This window comes from Tachyglossus aculeatus, chromosome 1 (genome assembly GCF_015852505.1).
Source record: "Tachyglossus aculeatus isolate mTacAcu1 chromosome 1, mTacAcu1.pri, whole genome shotgun sequence".
NCBI classification, from domain to species: Eukaryota; Metazoa; Chordata; class Mammalia; order Monotremata; family Tachyglossidae; genus Tachyglossus; species Tachyglossus aculeatus.
This window is the reverse complement of record NC_052066.1, coordinates 63,746,685-63,770,476: the sequence shown is the minus strand read 5'-3', so window position 1 is coordinate 63,770,476 and position 23,792 is coordinate 63,746,685. Positions and strand designations below refer to the sequence as shown.

Sequence of the window (23,792 nt, the reverse complement as noted above, 5' to 3'; positions counted from 1 at the left end):
ATCCAGAAGGAGATGTCCTGAAGGCAGGAGGAGATACGAGCCTTTAGGGAGGGAGAGAGAGCAGGGGCAGAGATGTTGATTTGGGTGTCATCAGCGCAGAGATGATAGTTGAAGCCGTGGGAGTGAATGAGTTCAACGAGGGAGTGAGTGTAGATAGAGAACAGAAGGGGACCAAGAACTGACCCTTGAGGAAGCCCTACAGTAAGGGGATAGGAGGGGGAGGAGGAGCCCGCAAAGGAGACTGAGAATGAACGGCCAGATAGATAAGAGGAGAACCAGGAGAGGACAGAGTCTGTGAAGCCAAGGTTGGATAGCGTCTTGAGGAAAAGAGGGTGATCCACAGTGTCGAAGGCAGCTGAGAGGTCGAGGAGGATTAGGATAGAATAAGAGCCATTGGATTTGGCAAGAAGGAGGTCATTGGTGACCTTTGAGAGGGCAGTTTTGGTGAAGTGTAGGGGACGGAAGCCAGATTGGAGAGGGTCAAGGAGAGAGTTGGCGTTGAGGAATTCGAGTCAGCAAGTGTATTCGAGGCAGCTTTAATCATTAGACTATAATTCATTTTCTCTGCAATTCCCAAAATGAGCCCTTTGAAAACTTCCTCAGGTATATTATGAGGAGTTTTGGTCTCAACTGGAAAATGGATTCACCGCCGGTGAATGTGTTGGCTACCGCATTCTTTTGTAGCTGTAAGCCCAGTCGAGGTTTGAAATCACTTAGTTGGGAGTTCTATTCTTGTAGAAGGAATCATCAATCAAACAATCTGTGGTATTTATTGAGCTCTTACTCTCCACACAGAGCCCTATACTAAGCACTTGGGAGAGTTCAATGGAATTCAAGGCCCTACTGAGAGCTCACCTCCTCCAGGAGGACTTCCCAGACAGCCCCTTCCTTCCTCTTCCCCTCGTCCCCCTTTCCATCCCCCCATCTTACCTCCTTCCCCACAGCACCTGTATATATGTATATATGTTTGTACATATTTATTACTCTTTTTATTTATTTATTTTACTTGTATATATCTATTCTATTTATTTTATTTTGTTAGTATGTTTGGTTTTGTTCTCTGTCTCCCCCTTTTAGACTGTGAGCCCACTGTTGGGTAGGGACTGTCTCTATATGTTGCCAACTTGTACTTCCCAAGCACTTAGTACAGTGCTCTGCACACAGTAAGTGCTTAATAAATGCAATTGATGATGATGATGATGAGGTAGCAGAGAAGATCCCTGTCTTCAAGGAGCTTACAGTTGAACACTTATCAGGATTTTAAATCTCTAGCAAGTTTATGTGATGGGTATAACCGTGAGCCCTTTGTGGGACAGGGCGTCCAGCCCGATTTTCTTATATCCTCCCCACCCACGGTGTTTAGTAGTGCCTGGCACATAGTAAGCACTTAACAAATGCCATAATTATTTACCAGCTCACCGAAACCCATCATACTCAAAGTGAACATCTCTTTTGTGGTCTCGGTTAAAGTATTCCAGGCTTTCCTCCTGAGGGGCAGGGAGAACCCATCGCTGGATCCCTAACTGGGTGAGCATGGTCATTTGAGGCAAGCCATCTAGCAAGTGCCTGAACCAGGCTCCCCCGGGCCGAAACGCCGAGGGGCAAAGGCTGACGTCCAGCTCGCTCAGTTCTCTGAGGGCCAGCAGAGCCTGGCTGAGCGTGGCCCAGCCTTCGTCGGAGATGTTGTCATTATAGCTCAGGTCCATTGTCTGCAGTTTGGCTAAGTGGCCGGCTTGGATTACGGATGCTGAAAAAGGAAAACAAAATGAGCTTGAAAATAGCCTCAAACTCCCGCCACCCCAAAAAACACAACACAGACACACACATACTTCTCCCTCTCCCTTCTGCGTCACCCTGACTTGCTCCCTTTATTCATCACTTATTTATTCCTATTAATAAGCTCAATGTGTGCAGGGAATGTGCCTGTTCATTCATTCAATCGTATTTATTGAGTGCTTACTGTGTGCAGAGTACTGTACTAAGCACCTGGGAAGTACAAGTCGGCAACATATAGAGACGGTCCCTACCCATAGTGTACTCTCTCAAGCACTTAGCACAGTGCTTTGCACACAATGAGCGCTCAATAAATACTACTGAATGAATGAATACACACACACATACACACACACACACACACACACAAGATTTAATGGTATTTTGCACCTTTCCTTCTAGACTGTGAGCCCACTGTTGTGTAGGGACTGTCTCTATATGTTGCCAACTTGTACTTCCCAAGCGCTTAGTACAGTGCTCTGCACACAGTAAGTGCTCAATAAATATGGTTGATTGATTGATTGATTGTTACAGGGATGGGAAAATTCAGAAACCAGAATGGTTACAGTCCTCTTTTTAAAATTTGTGAAGCGCCTACTACATGCCAGTCACTGAACTATGTTTTGTTTTGTTCTCTGTGACTGAACTATGTTTTGTTTTGTTCTCTGTCTCCCCTTTCTAGACTGTGAGCCCACTGTTGGGTAAGTACCATCTCTATATGTTGCCAACTTGTACTTCCCAAGCACTTAATACAGTGCTCTGCACACAGTAAGCGCTCAATAAATACGATTGAATGAATGAATGAATGCTTGGCACATACCATTAGCACTTAACAAATGCCATTATTATTATTTCCCATGCACTTAGTTCAATGCTCTGCACATGGTAAGCACTTAATAAATACGATCGAATGAATGAATTAGAGTAGAACATAAAAGTGTAACAGAAACACCCCCTGCCCACAAGGATCTTACAGTCTAGAGGGGGAGATAGACATTAATATAAATAAATAAATTACAGATATAATAATAATAATAATTGTGGTGTGACAGGGCTTAAAGCACCAGATCTATGGGGACCTGGGAGAAGCAGTGTGTCCTGGTGGATAGAGCATGGGCCTGAGAATCAGCAGGACCTGGGTTTTAATCCCTGCTCCTCCACTTGTCTGCTGTGTGACCTTTGGCAAGTCACTTCACTTCTCTGGTCCTCACTGACCTCATCTGTAAAATGGGGATTAAGACCGTGAGCCCCATGTGGGACATGTTCTCTGTCTCCCCCTTCTAGACTGTGAGCCCACTGTTGGGTAGGGACTGTCTCTATATGTTGCCAACTTGTACTTCCCAAGCACTTAGTACAGTGCTCGGCACACAGTAAGCGCTCAATAAATACGATTGATTGATTGATTGACAGGGATTCTGCCCAACCTGATTACCTTGTATTACCCCAGCATTTAGAACAGGGCCTGGTATGTAGTAAGTGCTTAACAAATACCATAAAAAGAAATACAGACCTAGGAGCGACATATCCTCAGTCTCCAGGTTACAGCTACTCAGTCTCAGCACCCGAAGGGCGGATGAAAGCTTTAATGTCTCCCAAAGCAGCTTTAGGTTTCCACCAACACACTTATTCCAAGAAAGGTCAAATATCTCCAGTGCGGGAAGGTGAACGGAGGCCTCAGCTGAAAAGATTAACACCGACAACTCCTGCTTACAACTCCTCTCTGATCTCCCATCCTCCTGTCTCTCCCCACTTCAGTCTATACTTCGCTCTGCTGCCCAGATCATCTCTGTGCAGAAACACTCTGGGCGTGTCACTCCCCTCCTCAAAAATCTGTAGTGGCTGCCTGTCAACCTACGCATCAGGCAAAAACTCCTCACTCTGGGCTTCAAGGCTCCCCATCCCCTCGCCCCCTCCTACCACACCTCCCTTCTGTCCTTCTCCAGCCCAGCCCACACCCTCCGCTCCTCTGCCGCCGCTCACCTCCTCACTGGGCCTTGTTCTCGCCTGTCCCACCGTCGACCCTCGGCCCACATCCTCCCCCTGGCCTGGAATTCCCTCCCTCCACACATCTGCCAAGCTAGCTCTCTTCCTCCCTTCAAAGCCCTACTGAGAGCTCACCTCCTCCAAGAGACCTTCCCAGACTGAACCCCTTTTTCCTCTCCTCCTCCCCATCCCCCCGCCCTACCTCCTTCCCCTCCCCCCAGCACTTGTATATATATTTGTACAGAGTTATTACTCTATTTTACTTGTACATATTTACTATTCTATTTATTTTGTTAATTATGTGCATCTAGATTTATTTTTATTTATTCTGGTGACTTGATACCTGTTTTGTATTGTTGTCTGTCTCCCCATTCTAGACTGTGAGCCCACTGTTGGGTAGGGACCATCTCTCTATGTTGCCGACTTGTACTTCCCAAGCGCTTAGTCCAGTGCTCTGCACACAGTAAGCGCTCAATAGATACGATTGAATGAATGAATGAATGCTTACCGGGAGAAATCAAGGGGGCATACTACTGCTACTTTAGCTGCTACTAAAGAAGCAGCTTGGTTTAGCGGCTAGAGCACGGCTTGGGAGTCAGAAGGTCATGGGTTCTAATCCTGACTCCACCATTTGTCAGCTGTGTGACCTTGGGCAAGTCACTTCACTTCTTTGGGCCTCAGTTATCTAAGGATTGTTAAGCACTGGGGTAGTCACAAGATAATCGGGTTGGACACGGTCCACGTCCCACATGGGGCTCTCAGTCTTAATCCCCGCTTTGCAGATGAGGTAACTGGGGTGCAGAGAATAATAATAACAATAATGACACTTGTTAAGTGCTGTTTTGGGGATTAAATGGGGATTAAAACCATGAGCCCTAAGTAGAACAGGGACTGGGTTCACCTTGATTAACTTGTATCTAACCCAGCGCTTAGAATAGTGCTTGGCACATAGGAAACGCTGAACAAGTACCACATTAATTAATTAATTAATTACTATATTCAAGAGGCAGTGCCTCGACCACCGTGCCATGACTGCTAGAGGAGCAATGTGGCCTAGCGGATAGGACCCGGGCCTCGAAATCAGAAGGATCTGGGTTCTAATTCCGGCTCCTCCACTCAGTCAGTCGGTCAATCATATTTATTGAGCGCTTACTGTGTGCTTAGAGCTTGGCAGAGTTTGATATAACGTTAGAACAGACACTCATTCCCTGACACTCATTTTCTGTGCGACCTTGGGCAAGTCACTTCAGAGAAGCAGTGTGGCTCAGTGGAAAGAGCACGGGCTGGGGAGACAGAGGTCATGGGTTCTAATCCTGGCTCTGCCATATAATAATAATAATAATAATAATGGCATTTATTAAGCGCTTACTCTGTGCCAAGCACTGTTCTAAGCGCTGGGGAGGTTACAAGGTGATCAGGTTGTCCCATGGGGGGCTCACAGCCTTAATCCCCATTTTACAGATGAGGTAACTGAGGCACAGAGAAGTGAAGTGACTTGCCCAAAGTCACACGGCTGACAATTGGCAGAGCCGGGGTTTGAACCCATGATCTCTGAATCCAAAGCCCAGGCTCTTTCCACTGAGCTACGATGTTGGCTCTGTGACCTTGGGCAAGTCACTTAACTTCCCTGAGCCTCAGTTCCCTCATCTGTAAGATGGGGATTAAGACTGTGAGCCCCACGTGGGACAACCTGATCACCTTGTATCCCCCCAGCGCTTAGAACAGTGCTCTGCACATAGTAAGCACTTCACAAATGTCATTATTACTATTATTATTCTCTGTGCCCCAGTTACCTCATCTGCAAAGCAGGGATTAAGACTGAGAGTCCCAGGTGGGACATGGATTGTGTCCAACCCGATTATCTTGTGTCTTACCCCAATGCTTAGTATAGTACCTCCCACCTAGTAAGTGCTTAACAAATACCATTAATAACAACAGCTCAAAACCGCCTGGAGGGTGTTTGTTAAAAGGTTTGAATCCATCCTGGGCTTGAATGAGCTTGGTTTGGGAAGTACAAACCTGGGCCTGCAGTCTTCAGATCCTGGCACTCTGCCCTGGTGGTTTGTCTCTCTACAGTACCACATCAGGCAACAGAAATGGGGTGGGGAAGAGGTAGCATGGCCTAGTGGATAGAGCACAGGCGGGGAAGTCAGAAGGACCTGGGTTCTAATCCCGGCTCTGACACTTGTCTTCTGTGTCACCCTGGGCAAATCACTTCACTGCTCTGTGCCTCAGATACCTCATCTGTAAAATGGGGATTAATACCCTGGGCCCCATGTGGGACAGGGACTGTGTCAATGTGGCCTAGTGGATAGAGCATGGTCCTGGGACTCAGAAGGACCCGGGTTCTAATCCCAACTCCACCGCTTGTCTGCTGGGTCACCTTGGATGAGTCATTTCACTTCTCTGGGCCTCAGTTCCATCATGGGTAAAATGGGGTTTAAGACTGTGATCCCCATGTGGGACAGGGACTGTGTCATCATCGTCATCATCAGTCGTATTTATTGAGCGCTTACTATGTGCAGAGCACTGTACTAAGCGCTTGGGAAGTACAAATTGGCAACATATAGAGACAGTCCCTACCCAACAGTGGGCTCACAGTCTAAAAGGGGGAGACAGAGAACAAAACCAAACATACTAACAAAATAAAATAAATAGGATAGATATGTACAAGTAAAATAAATAAATAAATAAATAGAGTAATAAATATGTCCAACCTGATTACCTTGTGTCTACCCCAGTGTTTAGAAAAGTGCTTAGCACCTAGTAAGTGATTAACATAGTAGCTCTTTCCCAGCAGTATCTTCAGATGAGATCTCCTCCCTCTTCTCAAGTGCTACTCTGGCCACCTGTGCTTCTGACCCCATGCCCTCTCATCTTATGAAATCTCTCGCTCCGTCACTCCTCCCCTCCTTAATTTCCATCTTCAACCGCTCACTCTCCACTGGTTCCTTCCCCTCAGCCTTCAAACATGCCCACGTCTCTCCCATCCTAAAAAAACCCCTCTCTTGACCCCACTTCACCTTCTAGTTATCACCCTATCTCCCTCCTACCATTCCTTTCCAAACTCCTTGAATGAGTCGTCTACACGCACTGCCTCGAATTCCTCAACAACAACACTCTCCTCGACCCCCTCCAGTCTGGCTTCCGTCCCCTACATTCCAAGGAAACTGCCCTCTCAAAGGTCACCAATGACCTCCTGCTTGCAAAGTCGAATGGCTCCTACTCTATCCTAATCCTCCTCAACCTCTCAGCTGCCTTTGACACTGTGGACCACCCCCTTTTCCTCAACATGCTCTCCAACCTTGGCTTCACAGACTCTGTCCTTTCCTGGTTCTCCTCTTATCTCTCCGATCCTCCTCGACCTCTCAGCTGCCTTCGACACTGTGGACCACCCCCTTTTCCTCAACATGCTCTCCAACCTTGGCTTCACAGACTCTGTCCTCTCCTGGTTCTCCTCTTATCTCTCCGGCCAGTCTTTCTCAGTCTCTTATGCGGGCTCCTCCTCTCCCTCCCATCCCCTTACTGTAGGGGTTCCTCAAGGGTCAGTTCTTGGTCCCCTTATAATAATAATAATAATGGCATTTATTAAGCACTTACTATGTGCAAAGCACTGTTCTAAGCGCTGGGGAGGTTACAAGGTGATCAGTTTGTTCCACATGGGGCTCACAGTCTTAATCCCCATTTTACAGATGAGGTAACTGAGGCACAGAGACGTTAAGTGTCTTGCCCAAGTCACACAGCTGACAATTGTTGGAGCGGGGATTTGAACCCATGACCTCTGACTCCAAAGTTTGGGCTCTTTCCACTGAGCCAAGCTGCTTCTGTTCTCTATCTACACTCACTCCCTCGGTGAAGTCATTCACTCCTACGGCTTCAACTATCATCTCTACACTGATGACACCCAAATCTACAACTCTGCCCCTGCTCTCTCTCCCTCCCTCCAGGCTCATATTTCCTCCTGCCTTCAGGACATCTCCATCTGGATGTCTGCCCGCCATCTAAAACTCAACATGTCCAAGGCTGAACTCCTTATCTTCCCTCCCAAACCCTGCCCCCTCCCTGACTTTCCCATCACTGTTGATGGCATTACCATCCTTCCCGTCTCACAAGCTTTGGTATCATCCTCGACTCCACTCTCTCGTTCACCCCTCACATCCAAGCCGTCACCAAAACCCGCCGATCTCACCTCCGCAACATCGTCAAGATCCGCCCTTTCCTCTCCATCCAAACTGCTACCCTGCTCGTTCAATCGCTCATCCTATCCCGACTGGATTACTGCATCAGCCTCCTCTCTGATCTCCCATCCTCCTGTCTCTCCCCACTTCAATCTGTACTTCATGCTTCTGCCCGGATCGTCTTTGTGCTGAAATGCTTTGGGCATGTTACTCCCCTCCTCAAAAATCTCCAGTGGCTACCAATCAACCTATGCATCAGGCAAAAACTCCTCACTCTCGGCTTCATGGCACTCTGTCACCTCGCCCCCTCCTACCTCACCTCTCTTCTTTTCTTCTCCAGCCCAGCCTGCACCCTGCACTCCTCTGTCGCTAACCTCCTCACTGTGCCTTGTTCTCACCTGTCCCGCTGTCGACCCCCGGCCCGCGTCCTCCCCCTGGCCTGGAATGCCCTCCCTCCAGACATCCGTCAAGCTAGCTCTCTTCCTCCCTTCAAAGCCCTACTGAGAGCTCACCTCCTCCAGGAGGCCTTCCCACACTGAGCCCCCTACTTCGTCTCCCCCTCCTCCCCCTCCCCATCCCCCCGCCTTACCTCCTTCCCCTCCCCACAGCACCTGTATATATACATATATATGTTTGTACATATTTATTACTCTATTTTACTTGTACATATTCATTCTATTTATTTTATTTTGTTAATATGTTTTGTTTTGTTGTCTGTCTCCCCCTTCTAGACTGTGAGCCTGCTGTTGGTTAGGGACCGTCTCTATATGTTGCCAACTTGTACTTCCCAAGTGCTTAGTACAGTGCTCTGCACACAGTAAGTGCTCAATAAATACAATTGAATGAATGAATGAATGAACAAACACCATAATAATTATTATAGTAAGCCCTTAACAAATACCATATTATTAGCAGTGCTTGACTCATAGTAAGTACTTAGAGAAGTAGCGTGGCTCAATGGAAAGAACATGAGCTTTGGAGTCAGAGGTCATGGGTTCAAATCCAGCTCTGCCAATTGTCAGCTGTGTGACTTTGGGCAAGTCACTTAACTTCTCTGTGCCTCAGTTCCCTCATTTGTAAAATGGGGATTAAGACTGTGAGCCTCCCGTGGGACAACCTGATCACTTTGTAACCTCCCAGAGCTTAGAACAGTGCTTTGCACATAGTAAGTGCTTAATGAATGTCATCATCATCGTTATTATTATTATTAACAACTACCATCATCATCATCATCAGAGAAACACGCGGCATTTGACTCAAAGGGCCTCCCTCCATAACGAAGGATCGGGCCCTTTAGTAATCACTGCCTGAAACACGTTTTGATCTCGACATTCCTAAAGAGATGAATGTTTGAGCTCTCCCCCAGAGGAAGTCACTTACCTGCAGTCGGGCAGGAAAGGGACTTACCCAGAGCGGCAAGAGATTCGATCCCTAATGCACAGTTGTGGATCACCACTGTCTTCAACTCGGGTAAAAAACGGAGCCTGCTGAGAAGGGTTTCCAAAGAACCGCCCATGTTTCTGTTCGCCGATAAATTCAAGCTCCGGAGACTCACGAGCAACGGTATGACCTGGGCTTTAAAATGAAACCCTGTTGACATACTCATCAAACGCTGGGTCACAAAAATAGTTGGGTTTGTTGGTGCCCCAAAGCTACGATTTCGCTTTGAAAAAATAACAAATAAAAAACGATTGGGCCAAATGAAAAGTTTCATCTGTTCTGCATGAGTTGGAAAGGAAGAATCTATTTTCATTTCCTGCCCTTCTACTATTGAGCAGAATGAGAAAAAGGATCTCTGGATAATTGCTGAGTTTCCCACAGTCCTTCAGTTCACCATAAAAGCTATCTGGTAGCAATTGCTCCCAGGCCAATTGGTTTTTAAGAATACGTTCTGTCAGGATACTGACAGGTCACTGGAAAATTATACCGTCCTCTTTTAGGAAGACAGTGAGAACATGTACTCAACCCAGAGTGTAGTCTTAGTTTGAGGAAGGCTTGAAAATGCTTGGCTGGTGAGTCCACAAGAGCAAAAGAGAACTTTACACCAACTCATCCATAAACCTCGACAAGGAACTGGTGTCTTGTTTCATTTTCTGTTTTTCAAAAGAAATGGGGGCTTTTCTTTGCAACTCTGCCTGCAGACCCTTTCCCATATTTCACCCAAAAGCCTACAAAGCCTGAATTGTTGTGGGCAGGGAACACGGCTCTATCAACTCTGTTTTATTGTATTTTCCCGAACGTTTGGTACAGTGCTCTTCACACAGTCAGCACTCAATAAATACCATCGATTGATTGATCAGAACACATGAGAAGAGCTCGGCAATGAACGATGAAAGTCAACGCCACAGGGCATTTATTGTCATCTCGTCTTTTATGTGGCTTTTGTGGTTTTCTATTTCATCTTTCCTTATGCATTTGGAATCACCAATCCCCCTCTCCCCACATTATTTTTGGAATATGAGCTTTATGGGACCAAAGACCATGTTTAATTCTTAGTGTAAGAATTTCTTTCTCTGACGCTCAGTACACAGTAGACTCTGCTACCACTACGAGTATCAATCAATTAATGGTATTTATTTTGAGAGCTTCTCGTGTGCAGAGCACTGAAGTAAATGCTTGGAATAATAATCGTAGTGATAATAATAATGATGATTGTGATATTTGTTAAGCACTTACTGCATACCAGGAGCTGTACTAAGCATTGGGGTGTATGCAAGCAAATCAGGTCCCTGTCCCACATAGGGCTCACAGTCTGAACTCCCATTTTACAGTTGAGGTAACTGAGGCCCAGAGAAGTGAAGTGACTTGCCCGAGATCACACAGCAGACAAGTGGCAGAGCCAGGATTAGAAACTGGGTCCTTCCGACTCCCAGACCCAAGGAGGTTACAGTGTACAGGGTGAACTAGGTGTTGAATTAATAATAATAATAATGATGGTATTTGGTAAGCGCTTACTATGTGCAAAGCACTGTTCTAAGCACTGGGGAGGTTACAAGGTGATCAGGTTGTCCCACGGGGGGCTCACAGTTTTAATCCCCATTTTACAGATGAGGGAACTGAGGCACAGAGAAGTGAAGTGACTTGCCCAAAGTCACACAGCTGACAGTTGGTGGGGCTGGGATTTGAACCCATGACCTCTGACTCCAAAGATCGTGCTCTTTACACTGAGCCCTGTTGCAGGGGATTGGGGGAAAAGGGGGAGGGGGCTTATATGCTCCGGGGGAGATGCAAGGGAGTAAATTTTGGCTTAGTGGCTTCCTCAGCACGCAGCTCATCAGGGTCTTTCTCTGGCTCTGCCTCATTGGATTCCAAGTGGAAGACAAATAATAATGGTGGTATTTATTAAGCGCTTACTATGTGTTCTAAGCGGTGGGGGGGATACAAGGTGATCAGGTTGTCCCTCTTGGGGCTTACAGTCTCCATCCCCATTTTACAGATGAGGTAACTGAGGCACAGAGAAGTTAAGTGGCTTGCCCAAGGGCACACAGCTGACAAGTGGCGGAGCCGGGATTCGAACCCATGACCTCTGACTCCCAAGCCCGGGCTCTTTCCACTGAGCCACGCTGCTCTTCCCTAGGACAAGAAGCAGCATGACCTAGTGGAGAGAACATAACCCTGGGAGTTCATTCATTCATTCATTCATTCATTCAATGGTATTTATTGAGCGCTTACTGTGCGCAGAGCACCGTACTAAGCGCTTGGGAAGTACAAGTTGGTGACATACAGACAGCTCTGCCACTTGTCTGCTATGTGACCCTGGGCAAGTCACCTAACTTCTCAGCACCTCAGTTCCCTCATTGGCAAAACGGGGATTCAGTGTCTTGTCTCCCTCCTACTTAGACTGTGAGTCCTTTGTGGGATTATCCTGTGTCCACCCCAGAGCTTAATAAAGCGCTTAGCATATAGTAATAATAATATAATTGCAGTTGTCAGTGCCAGGCGCTGTGCTAAGCGCTGGGGGATACAAGCAAATCAGGTTGGACACAGTCCCTGTGGGGCCCACAGTCTCAATGCCCATTTTACAGATGAGGGAACTGAGGTCCAGAGAAGTAAAGTGACTTGCCCGAGGTCACCCAGTAGTCAAGTGATGGAGCCGGGATGGGAAGCAGCATGGCGTAGTGGATAGATCACAGGACTGGGAGTCCAAAGGTCATGGGTTCTAATCCTGGCTCCACCACTTGTCTGTTGTGTGACCTTGGGCAAGTCACTTCATTTCCTCTGGGCCTCAGTTACCTCATCTGGAAAATGAAGATTGATTCTGTGAACCCCACATGGGACAGAGACCGTGTCTGACCCGATCTGATTGTATCCACTCCAGTGCTTAATACACTGCCTGGCACTTAGTAAGTGCTTAACAAATACCATAATAATAATAATAAGCTTCTGACCCCTAGGCTTGTGTTCTATTCACTATGCCATGCTGCTTCTCAAAATAAGCACTTAACTAATACCACAATTATTATTACTATTGTTGCTATTATTATTACACTATCATTGAAAGGACAGGTCACATGTGCTCAAGACTGTGAGCACTAAGTGGGACAACCTGATTACCTTGTATCCACCCCAGTGCTTAAAACAGTGCTTGGCACATAGTAAGCGCTTAACAAATACCATTATTATTGCAAAAACTCCTCACTCTCGCCTTCAAGGCTGTCCATCACCTCGCCCCCTCCCACCTCACCTCCCTTCTCTCCTTGTATAGCCCAGCCCACACCCTCCGCTCTTCTGCCACCGCCGCTAACCTCCTCACTGGGCCTCGTTCTCGCCTGTCCCGCCGTCGACCCCTGGCCCATGTCCTCTCCCTGGCCCGGAATGCCCTCCCTCCGCACATCCGCCAAGCTAGCTCTCTTCCTCCCTTCAAAGCCCTACTGAGAGCTCACCTCCTCCAGGAGGCCTTCCCACACTGAGCCCCCTTTTTCCTCTCCTCCTCCCCATCTCCCCCCACCCTACCTCCTTCCCCTCCCCACAGCACCTGCATACATATTTGTCCAGAATTTTTACTCTATTTATTTTACTTGTACATATTTCTATTCTATTTATTTTGTTAATGATGTGCATATAGCTTTAATTCTATTTGTTAATAACAATAATAATGATGACATTTATTAAGCACTTACTATGTGCAAAGCACTGTTCTAAGTGCTGGGGGGATACAAGGTGATCAGGTGGTCCCACGGGGGGCTCACAGTCAATCCCCATTTTACAGATGAGGTAACTGAGGCACAGAGAAGTTAAATGACTTGCCCAAAGTCACACTGCTGCCAGTTGGCAGAGCCGGGATTTGAACCCATGACCACTGACTCCAAAGCCCGGGCTCTTTCCACTGAGCCATGATTTGTTCTGACGATTTTGAAACCCGTCTCCATGTTTTGTTTTGTTGTCTGTCTCCCCCTTCTAGACTGTGAGCCCGTTGTTGGGTAGGGACCGTCTCCATATGTTGCTGACTTGTACTTCCCAAGTGCTTACTACAGTGCTCTGCACACAGTAAGCTCTCAATAAACATGATTGAATGAATGAATATTATTATTATTATCATTATTATTTAGATAGGGGGCTCTTTACCCGTTTCTTTTCCTGGCGCTGCACATCCAGGAATATAAAGCTCTATCACTCTGGATTTGCCCTGCCTTTCGCCTTGCTCTGCATACTTCCTTAGCAGAAAAACCTGTGAGCTAGTCTCAGGCTGTGTCAGTCTTTACTATTCATTCATTCATTTATTCATTCATTCAGTCGTATTTATTGAGCACTTACTGTGTGCAGAGCACTGTACTAAGCTCTTGGGAAGTCCACGTTGGCAACATATAGAGACGGTCCCTACCCAACAGCGGGCTCACAGTCTAGAAGGGGGAGACAGAGAACAAAACAAAACATATTAACAAAATAAAATAAATAGAATAAATATGTACAAATAAAATAAATACATAGAGTAATAAATACATACAAGCACTGACTTTTTTTAAAGGAGGTTTTCATTTGCTAGGCGGAAATAGCCTCTGGACTGTACGCTCCTTGTGGGAGGGGAACGTGTCTACCAGCTCGGTTTTATTGTACTCTACCAAGCGATGATGATGATGATGGTATTCGTTAAGCGCTTACTATGTTCCAGGCACTGTTCTAAGCACTGGGGTATCTTGTATCTACAAGATAGTCAGATTGGATATGGTCCCTGTCCGCATAGGGCTCACAGCAGCGTGGCTCAGTGGAAAGAACCCGGGCTTGGGAGTCAGAGGTCATGGGTTCAAATCCCGGCTCCGCCGCATGTCAGCTGTGTGACTTTGGGCAAGTCACTTCACTTCTCTGTGCCTCAGTGACCTCATCTGTAAAATGGGGATTAAGACTATGAGCCCCACATGGGGCAACCTGATCATCTTGTATCCGCCCCAGCTCTTAGAACAGTGCTTTGCACATAGTAAGTGCTTAATAAATGTCAGTATTATTAGTTTTATTAATCCCCATTTTACAGATGAAGGAACTGAGGCCCAGAGAAGTTAAATGACTTGCCAAGATCACACAGCAGACAAGTAGAGGAGCCAGGATTAGAACCCAGGACCGTCTGACTCCCAGTCCATGTTCTTATCCACTAGGCTATGGGACTGTGCACACAGTAAGCGCTCAATAAATAGGACTGATTGATAATCTTACTCAGAGAGTCTATGTCTTCTTCTGACAAGCAACACTGGTGAAGATCCAGAACTTGGAGGTGTTTTAGTTTGGCCAGGTGAGTTGTTGACTCTTTAAATCCTCCTCTCACCTTCTTGTTGCACGAGAGATCCAACTTTCTTAACTCTGGCAAGTAACCAAAAGTGGCACCTGAAAAGAAAATGTAAATCTCATTACCTTGAAATACCAGAAGGAAGTTGAGATATTTTTAGACTGTGAGCCGACTGTTGGGTAGGGACTGTCTCTATATGTTGCCAACTTGTACTTCCCAAGTGCTTAGTACAGTGCTCTGCACACAGTAAGCGCTCAATAAATACAACTGATTGATTGATTGAGATAGGAAATGAAACCTAGTCAGTTTTGGGTCTCAAAAGAAAAATGGGGGAATAACCCAGTTTTCTTTTTTTCTTCTCATCAATCATCCATTCATTCATTCAGTCGTATTTATTGAGTGCTTACTGTGTGCAGAGCATTGTATTAAGCACTTGGAAAGTACAGGTTGGCAACATATAGAGATGGTCCCTACCCAACAGTGGGCTCATAGTCTAGAAGGGGGAGGCAGAGAACAAAACGAAACACATTAACAAAATAAAATAAATAGAATATGTACAAGTAAAATAAATAAATTACTATTCACTGAGTGCTAAGCACTGTCCTGGGCACTTTGGGGAACATATCAGAAGCCAACCATCTGTTCCCTGGCCAGGTCCTCAGGACTGTAAACTCACCGCGGGCAGGGAATTTGTCTGCCAATTCTGTTGTACTGTACTCTCCCAAGCGCTTAGTACAGTGCTCTGTCCATAGTAAGTGCTCAATTAATACCACTGATGATGAAGGAGCTAACCATCTAGTTGAGGAAACAGACAAAATGAACTAGAAATATTGGGAGTAAGAAAAAGAAAAGGGATTCTAATCTCGGCACCACCACTTGTCTTCTGTGTGACCATGGGCAAGTCACTTAACTTCTCTGTACCTCAGTTCCCTCTTCTTAAAATGGGGATTTAGAGTGTGAGCCCTATGTGGGACAGGGGGTATGTCCAGTCTGATTATCTAGTACCTGCCCCAGCGCTTAGAATGGTGCCTGGCACATATTAAGCACTTAATAAATACCATCATTATTGTCATTATTATTATATACAAGAGGGTATCAAGACTGTGTCTGGATGAAATAGCTGAATAATATATACACAAGTCCTGTGGATGAGCATAGTCAATCAACTAATCAGTGGTATTTATTGAGCACTTACTATGTGCAGAGCACTGTAGGGAAGCAGCATGGCTCAGTGGGAAGAGCCCGGGCTTGGGAGTCAGAGGTCACGGGTTCTAATCCTGGCTCCGCCGCTTGTCAGCTGTGTGACTTTGGGCAAGTCACTTAACGTCTCTGGGCCTCAGTGACCTCCTCTGTAAAATGAGGATCTGTGAGCCCCATGTGGGACAACCTGATCACCTCGTGTCCTCCCCAGCAGTTAGAACATAGTAAGCGCTTAACAAATACCAGCATTATTATTATTATTACTAAGAGCATGGGAGATTACAGTGCAAAACAGTGGGGGCAATCCTTGCCCACAAAAAGATTGCAGACGGAAAGGGGAGCCTCCAGATTAGAGAGGCAAATCAATCAATCATATTTATTGAGTGCTTACAGTGTGCAGAGCACTGTATTAAGTGCTTGGGAGAGTACAATATAACAGAGTTGGTAGGCAAGTTTCCTGCCCACAGGCAGCATAGAATGCGAAGACTAAGGACGGCTGTTTCGTTGAAGCGATTTGAGGTGTTGGTGATTTATCAAGGGTGGGAGGCAGAGTAGGGGTTTGAAGATGAGAATTATCCTGATCATGATCTTGATCATCTAGAATCATGATCTTGCGGATTGGCCGGTGGGGAGTAGGAGGGAATTCCAGGCCGGTAGAACAAAGGGAGCAAGCCATGGGAGGTGGAAAAGAGTTTTTTGCTTGTTGCAGTGGGAAATGGGCAGCCACCGGAGGTTTTTGAGGAGTGGAGAGATGTGTAGAAAAGTAGCGTGGCTTAGTGGAAACAGCACGGGGCTTGGAAGTCAGAGGTCATGGGTTCAAATCCCAGCTCTGCCCCTTGTCAGCTAGGTGACTTTGGGCAAGTCACTTCGCTTCTCTGGGCCTCAGTTCCCTCATCTGGAAAATGGGGATTAATATTGTGAGCCCCACATGGGAAAACCTGATCACCTTGTATCCTCCCCAGTGCTTAGAACAGTGCTTTGCACATAGTAAGCGCTTAACAAATACCAGAATTATTATTATTATTATTATTATTATTATGTGTGCAGGGTGACGTTTCAGAAAAATGATGCAGGCAGCATTGTGGAGTATCGACTGAAGGCTAGAGATGGAGAGATCCGTGAGGAGATTGATTGACTAATCTAACTGCTCTATGATGAGGGCTCCAACAGGGAACATGACTGTTTATTGTTATAGTGTACTCTCCCAAGTGCTTAGTACAGTGCTCTGCACACAGTAAGTGCTTAATAAATACAATTGACTGATTGAATGGCTGGGAAATGATGAATCTAGGAGATGTTGGTGAGTTCTGTGTGAGACAGAGATGGTATCCAACTGGATTATCTCTTGCCTACTCATGGGTTTAGTACAATGCTTTGTAAGTTAGTCAGTGCTCAATGAATATCACAATTATTATTATTAGTAGTAGTAGTAGTAGTAGTAGTAGTAGTAGTAATAATAATAATGGCATTTATTAAACACTTACTATGTGCAAAGCAATGTTCTAAGCGCTGGGGATGTTACAAGATGATCAGGTTGTCCCACAGGGGGCTCACAGTCTTAATCCCCATTTTACAGGTGAGGGAACTGAGGCCCAGAGAAGTGAAGTGACTTGCCCAAAGTCACACAGCTGACAATTGGCAGAACCGGGATTTGAACCCATGACCTCTGACTCCAAAGCCTGTGCTCCTTCCACTGAGCCACACTGCTTCTCTGTAGTAGTAGTTGTGCAGTTATTATTCTTTGCACAGTGCTCTCAAACAGTAAGCACTCAATAAAGACCAATGATCCATTGATTATTGGGAATGTGTCTACCAGCTCTGCTATATTGTAATAATAATAATAATAATGATATTTGTTAAGTGCTTACTATGTAGCAAGCACTGTTCTAAGCACTGTGGTAGATACTACGTAATCAGGTTCTCCCACCTGGGGCTCACAGTCTTAATCCCCATTTGGCAGATGAGATAATTGAGGCCCAGAGAAGTTAAGTGACTTGCCCAAGGTCATACAGCTGATGAGTGGCATAGCCGGGATCAGAACCATAATCTCTGACTCCCAAGTCTGTGCTCTTTCCACTAAGTCACTCTGCTTCTCCCAAGCACTTAGTACAGTGCTTTGCACACAGTAAATGCTCAGTAAATACCATTGATGGATTAATTATTATTGGGTAGAATATCAGGATTGAACTGATCGTGGTAGTGCGAATAATGCCAAAGTTGTGGACTTCTGGGACAGGGAGGGGACGATATTAATCGGCAGAGACGTAAATTTGAGGTAGAAGAGAGGTTTAGGCAGAAGAATGGAAAGTTTGGCTTAAAACATGTTAGAGTTGTTATCCATTAGCTTCACAAGTCATTATTTGTTGGCATGATATTCCCTTAAGATATGACTGTTTGAGGGAACTCAGAAAGTTCTGCAGCTGAGGGCAAAGAGAAGACAGTGCAAGGAGCATGAGAAGCAGTGGGGTCTAGTGGAAAGAGCACAGCCCTGAGAGTCAGAGGATCTGGGTTCTAATCCTGACTCTGCCATTTGATTGCTGCATGACCTTGGGTAGGTCACTCAACTTTTCTGTGCCTCAGTTCGTCAACTGTAAAAATGGGGACTAAATACCTGTTCTCCCTCCTATTTAGACTGTGAGCCCCACCTGAGACAGGGCCTGTGTCCAACCTGATTAACTTACATCTACCCCAGTGTTTAGAACAGTGTTTCACACATATTAACAGTTTAAAAAATATCATAATATCAATCTCCACCCTTCTAAACTGTGAACCTGTTTTGGGCAGGGATTGTCTCTATTTGTTGCTGAATTGTACTTTCCAAGTGCTTAGTACAGTGCTCTGCACAAAGTAAGTGCTCGATAAATATGATTTAATGAATAAATGAATAAATATCATAAGAATAAAAAAAGCATCACAGCCAAGCTGGATGCAGGTTCCCGTTCCCTTATAAGTAATTTGCCTTATAAAAAAAGTTATTTGTTTTGTGAATTTTCAGTGCCTAGTTTGCTTCTCAGAGATGATACCATTTGGTTTGCCTCAATTCATTCATTCATTCCTTCAATCATATTTATTAAGTGGTTACTGTATGCAGAGCAATGTACTAGAGGCTTGGGAAAGTACAATACAACAAAAAAAATGACATTCCCTGCCCACAATGAGCTCACAGTCTAGAAGGGACTGTAATAGATGCCTTCTCTTGAGCTGGGAGTTTTTCCAGGAATTATGGAGGATAACTGATTGATCAGTTTAAGGAAGTGGAATTTCATTCCCTAATAACCTCCCAACACCCACTCCCTCATCTCATATTGTTTCCTCACTCTTTCTTTTTTTTAATTTTTTTTAACGTTCCCCTGACACAGATAGTGGGGTTAAAGAAGAGGTAGGAGATAATGTGGTTTCCCTTTCTGTTCCTACCGTGAGATTCAGGGGGTGTCAGAAACGGCACCAACTATTTGCTTGGCCTTCAGAGTCCTAATCTCCTCTCAAGATGACAAAATGAACTGTATCGGTCTGCTCCAGACAAAGGGAAAAGGGATAAATTCAGGAAACCTACAGGCAAAATCCCTCTCTCAGGGTCGCACTTGGAGAGTTTCCAGTACTTTACCAGTCTCGACTACATCAATCATCATCATCAATCGTATTTATTGAGCGCTTACTGTGTGCAGAGCACTGTACTAAGCGCTTGGGAAGTACAAGTTGGCAACATATAGAGACAGTCCCTACCCAATAGTGGGCTCACAGTCTAAAAGGGCTCACAGACTACAGGTGGGAGAGTCAAGGAGAGGGCTGCCAATTCCATTCCTAGCTTGGGCAGTGGCTAGTGAATGGAAGGCCATCTGCTACAAGTCAAAACTCACCCTTACTGGGCAGCAGCGGCACGGAAGAGAGTCGAGGGCTGAGACTCAGGTTGACTACGCTGAAGGAGGCAATGGTAAACCACTTCCGCATTTTTACCACAAAAACTCTATAGCTTCTCTACCAGAACGATTGCAGATGGAAGTGAATCTAGACTGTGAGCCCGTTGTTGGGTAGGGACCGTCTCTATATGTTGCCGATTGGTACTTCCCAAGTTCTTAGTCCAGTGCTCTGCACACAGTAAGCGCTCAATAAATACGATTGAATGAATGGAAGTGGGGCATTCTGGAAGAGATGTGTCTGTGGCGTCGCTATGGGTCGGATACAACTCGACAGCATAGGACAACAATCCCCATTTTACAGATGAGGAAAAAGACCAGACTTGCCCAGGGTCACACAGTAGACAAGGAGCAGAGCTGGGATGAAAGACAACAACAACAACAAGCAAAAAACCTCTTCATTTTACTCCTACCTAAACAGAACCCCATATTTTTTGTTGTTTGGGCCTTTATTTTATTTTTTCTCTCTTTGTTAGTATATTCCCAAATCTGTAACCTTTAATAAATTCATCTTTTCATGGTATTTGTTAAGTGGGGTGCCAGCCACTGTTCTGAGCTTATGTAATCAGGTTGGACACAGTCCATGTCCCACGTGGGGCTCGCAGTCTTAATCCCCACGTTACAGATGAGGTCACTGAGGTCCAGAGAAGTGAAGGGACTTGTCCAAAGTCACACAGCAGACAAGTGGCGGAGCTGGGATTAGAACCCAGGTCCTTCTGACTCCCAGTCCTGGGGTCTTTAAATCAGATCACACCACTTCACAATAGCTCGTTGTGGGCAGGGAATGTGTCTACCTACTCTGCTGAATTTTGCTCTCCCAAGTGCTTAGTACAGTGCTTTGTACTAAGTAAGTGCTCATGAAATACCATAGATGATGATGATAATGATGACGATGATGATCATACAGTGAGGAGCACATTCCATGAGCCTAGGAGTCAGAAGGTCATGGATTCTAATCCCGGCTCTGCCACTTTTCTGCTGTGTGGCCTTGGGCAAGTCACTTCACTTCTCTGGACCTCAATTCCCTCATCAGTAAAATGGGGAATAAGACTGTGAGCTCCTCGTGGGACAGGGACTGGTGTCCAACTTGATTTGTCTGTGTCTACCCCAGCACTTAGTATAGTGCCTGGCACATAGTAATTGCTTAACAAATGGTGGTGAGCCCACAGCAAGCTGCCTTGTTAGTGACTGTTTGTGATCCCTTCAAAGCCCTACTGAGAGCTCATCTCCTCCAAGAGGCTTTCCCAGACTGAGCACCCTTTTTCCTCTCCTCCTCCCCATCCCCCCCACCCTACGTCCTTCCCCTCCCCACAGCAACTGTATGTATGTTTGTACAGATTTATTACTCTATTTTACTTGTACATACTTACCATTCTATTTATTTGGTTAATGATGTGCATTTAGCTTTAATTCTATTTGTTCTGATGTCTTGACACCTGTCCACCTGTTTGTTTTGTTGTCTGTCTCCCCCTTCTAGACTGTGAGCCCACTGTTGGGTAGGGACCGTCTCTATATGTTGCCAGCTTGTACTTCCCAAGCGCTTAGTACAGTCCTCTGCACACAGTAAGCACTCAATAAATACCACTGAATGAATGAATGAATCCCATGCAACAACAAGAAGGGAGTGGTGAAGGCCCTGATGGGCTCTACCTGAAACAGGTGATTGTGAGCCCACTGTTGGGTAGGGACCGTCTCTATATGTTGCCAGCTTGTACTTCCCAAGTGCTTAGTACAGTCCTCTGCACACAGTAAGCGCTCAATAAATGCGATTGAATGAATGAATGAATTGTGGGTCTGGGGGGGGGCAGACGATGGAGGAGGTGGGGCTTTCTCTCCCTGTTCTACCCAGTAACGGGCCTGGACCAATCCATAACTGCCACATAGATCCACAGCTGCTATGCCTAAAGCAAATAAAAGGTGGATTTGAGTTGTGGGAGGTCCTGGAAGCAGCACAGTGGAGCAGAAGTTTGCAGAGAAGCCAGAAGGAAGCATGCTGAGAGCAGCGCTTGGAAGCTGAAAGAAGAAGCATTGGCAAAATGCGCTCCTTTGACCACAGACTGGTATTGGACCCTTAGTGGAGTGAGTGTGTATATGTGAGTGTTTGCACGTTGGTCAAACTAAGTAAAAAACTCTCCACAGTCACCTTGGTGATCGGAGGTGTGGTTTGGCTTCTACTATGTGTCACCAAGGCTCCCCCAGTTCAGGAAAGCCCTGGTATGAATTGGGCGCTCGTGGCACACAAATGCCATCATTTATTCTACATTGGCACTCAGCAGTGCTCCTGCAGTAGGTGACTAGTAGAGATGTTTGGTTAATAATAATGATAATGGTACTTGTTAAGGGCATACTATGCGCCAAGCACTGTTCTAAGTGCTGAGGTAAATACAAGTTAATCATGTTGGACACAATCCCTGTCCCACCTGGGGCTCACAGCCTTAATTTCCATTCTGCAGTTGAGGTAACTGAGGCCCAGAGAAGTGAAATGACTTGCCTGAGGTCACACAGCGGACAAGTGGCTGAGCTGGGTTTAGAACCCAGGTCCTTCTGATTCCCAGGCCAGGGCTCTAACCACTAAGCCACGCTGGTTTAGTGAGCAACTCTTTCCCCATTGCCCCTTTTAGCTGTAACACTGGTCGCATAGGCCTAAGGCAAGAGAAAACCATGAGTCAATAATAAAATAGTGCTATTTAAGTGCTCACTCTGTGTCTGGCATCATATTAAGTGCTGGGATAGAGACAAGATAAACAGATCCCTCACAGGGTTCACAGCCTAAGTAGGAAGGAGAACAGGGATTGAATTTCTATTTGGCAGATGATGAAACCAAGACCCAGAGAAGTGAAGTGACTTGCCCCAGGTCACCCAGCAGACAGCACCCAGCACCCTCTGACTGCTGGGCCTGAGGTCTATCCACTAGGCTATGCTTCTTCTCTATTCTGACAGTGGACATTCATTCATTCATTCAATTGTATTTATTGAGCGCTTACTGTGTGCAGAGCACTGTACTAAGCGCTTGGGAAGTACAAGGTGGCACCATATAGAGACGGTCCCTACCCAACAATGGGCTCACAGTCTAGAAGGGGAAACAGACAACAAAACATGTGGACAGGTGTCAAGTCATCAGAACAAATAGAATTAAAGCTAAATGCACAAGACATTAGATTTAGGACATACACTGCCCCAAGTTTCAATCCTATATTGGTAGGGAATTCCATATCAATCAACTAGTGGCAGGGGAGGCACTTGACCAGTCAATCAATGTGGCATTTTTTGAGCATTTACTGAGTGCAGAACACTGTACTAAGTGCTTGGAAGAGTACAGTGTGATAGAGTTTATAGTCGTATTCCCTGCCCACAAGGAGCTTGATGACGGAACAGCCCTATTTATGAATATATCGGTCAACGCTTTGAGCAAAGCCCTAGAAAAGTTTCCCTTATAATAATCATGGTATTTGTTAAGCACTTACAATGTGCCAGGCACTGTACTGAGCGCTGGGATGGACAAAAGCGAATCAGGTAGGACACAGTCCATGTCCCACATGGGGCTTAGTCTCATACCTCATTTTACAGATGAGGGAACTGAGGCACAGTGAAGTGACTTGTCCAAGGTCATACAGCAGGAAAGTGGCGGAGTGGGATTAGAACCCATGACCTTCGGAGTCCCAGGTCCGTGCTCTAGCCACTGAGCCATGGTGCTTCACATAATACCCTAATGTGTGTCCTTTCCCCACTTCATCTAGTCCACAGAAGGGTGAAAGCTCATCATCAGCCTCAACGTGGCCCAGGGAAATGAGCACAGCTCTGGGACCCAGGAGATATGCATTCTAAATCCCAGTTTCTGCCACTTGCTTGCTGTATGACTTGGGCAAGTCATTTAACTTCTCGAGGCCTCAGTTTCTTCAGCATTCATTCATTCATTGTCATATTTATTGAGCGCTTACTGTGTGCGGAGCACTGTACTAAGCGCTTGGGAAGTCCAAGCTGGCAACATATAGAGACGGTCCCTACCCAACAACGAGCTCACGATCTAGA

At 45.9% G+C, this 23,792-nt stretch overlaps 1 protein-coding gene across 1 annotated transcript in view; it reads right to left on the bottom strand.

Annotated features, from left to right (window-relative positions):
• Nucleotides 1-1,276: 1,276 nt before the first annotated feature.
• LRRC31 (leucine rich repeat containing 31) overlaps nucleotides 1,277-23,792 on the bottom strand; it is a 51,196-nt gene continuing 28,680 nt past the window's right edge. Inside the window, exons 6-9 of the mRNA XM_038749156.1 lie at nucleotides 14,580-14,747; nucleotides 9,342-9,509; nucleotides 3,284-3,451; nucleotides 1,277-1,747 (exon numbers count right to left, since the gene is read on the bottom strand). Of these exons, the coding sequence (XP_038605084.1) occupies nucleotides 1,416-1,747; nucleotides 3,284-3,451; nucleotides 9,342-9,509; nucleotides 14,580-14,747 (836 nt within the window). The 3' untranslated portion in view covers nucleotides 1,277-1,415. The remainder of the gene's footprint in view (nucleotides 1,748-3,283; nucleotides 3,452-9,341; nucleotides 9,510-14,579; nucleotides 14,748-23,792) is intronic.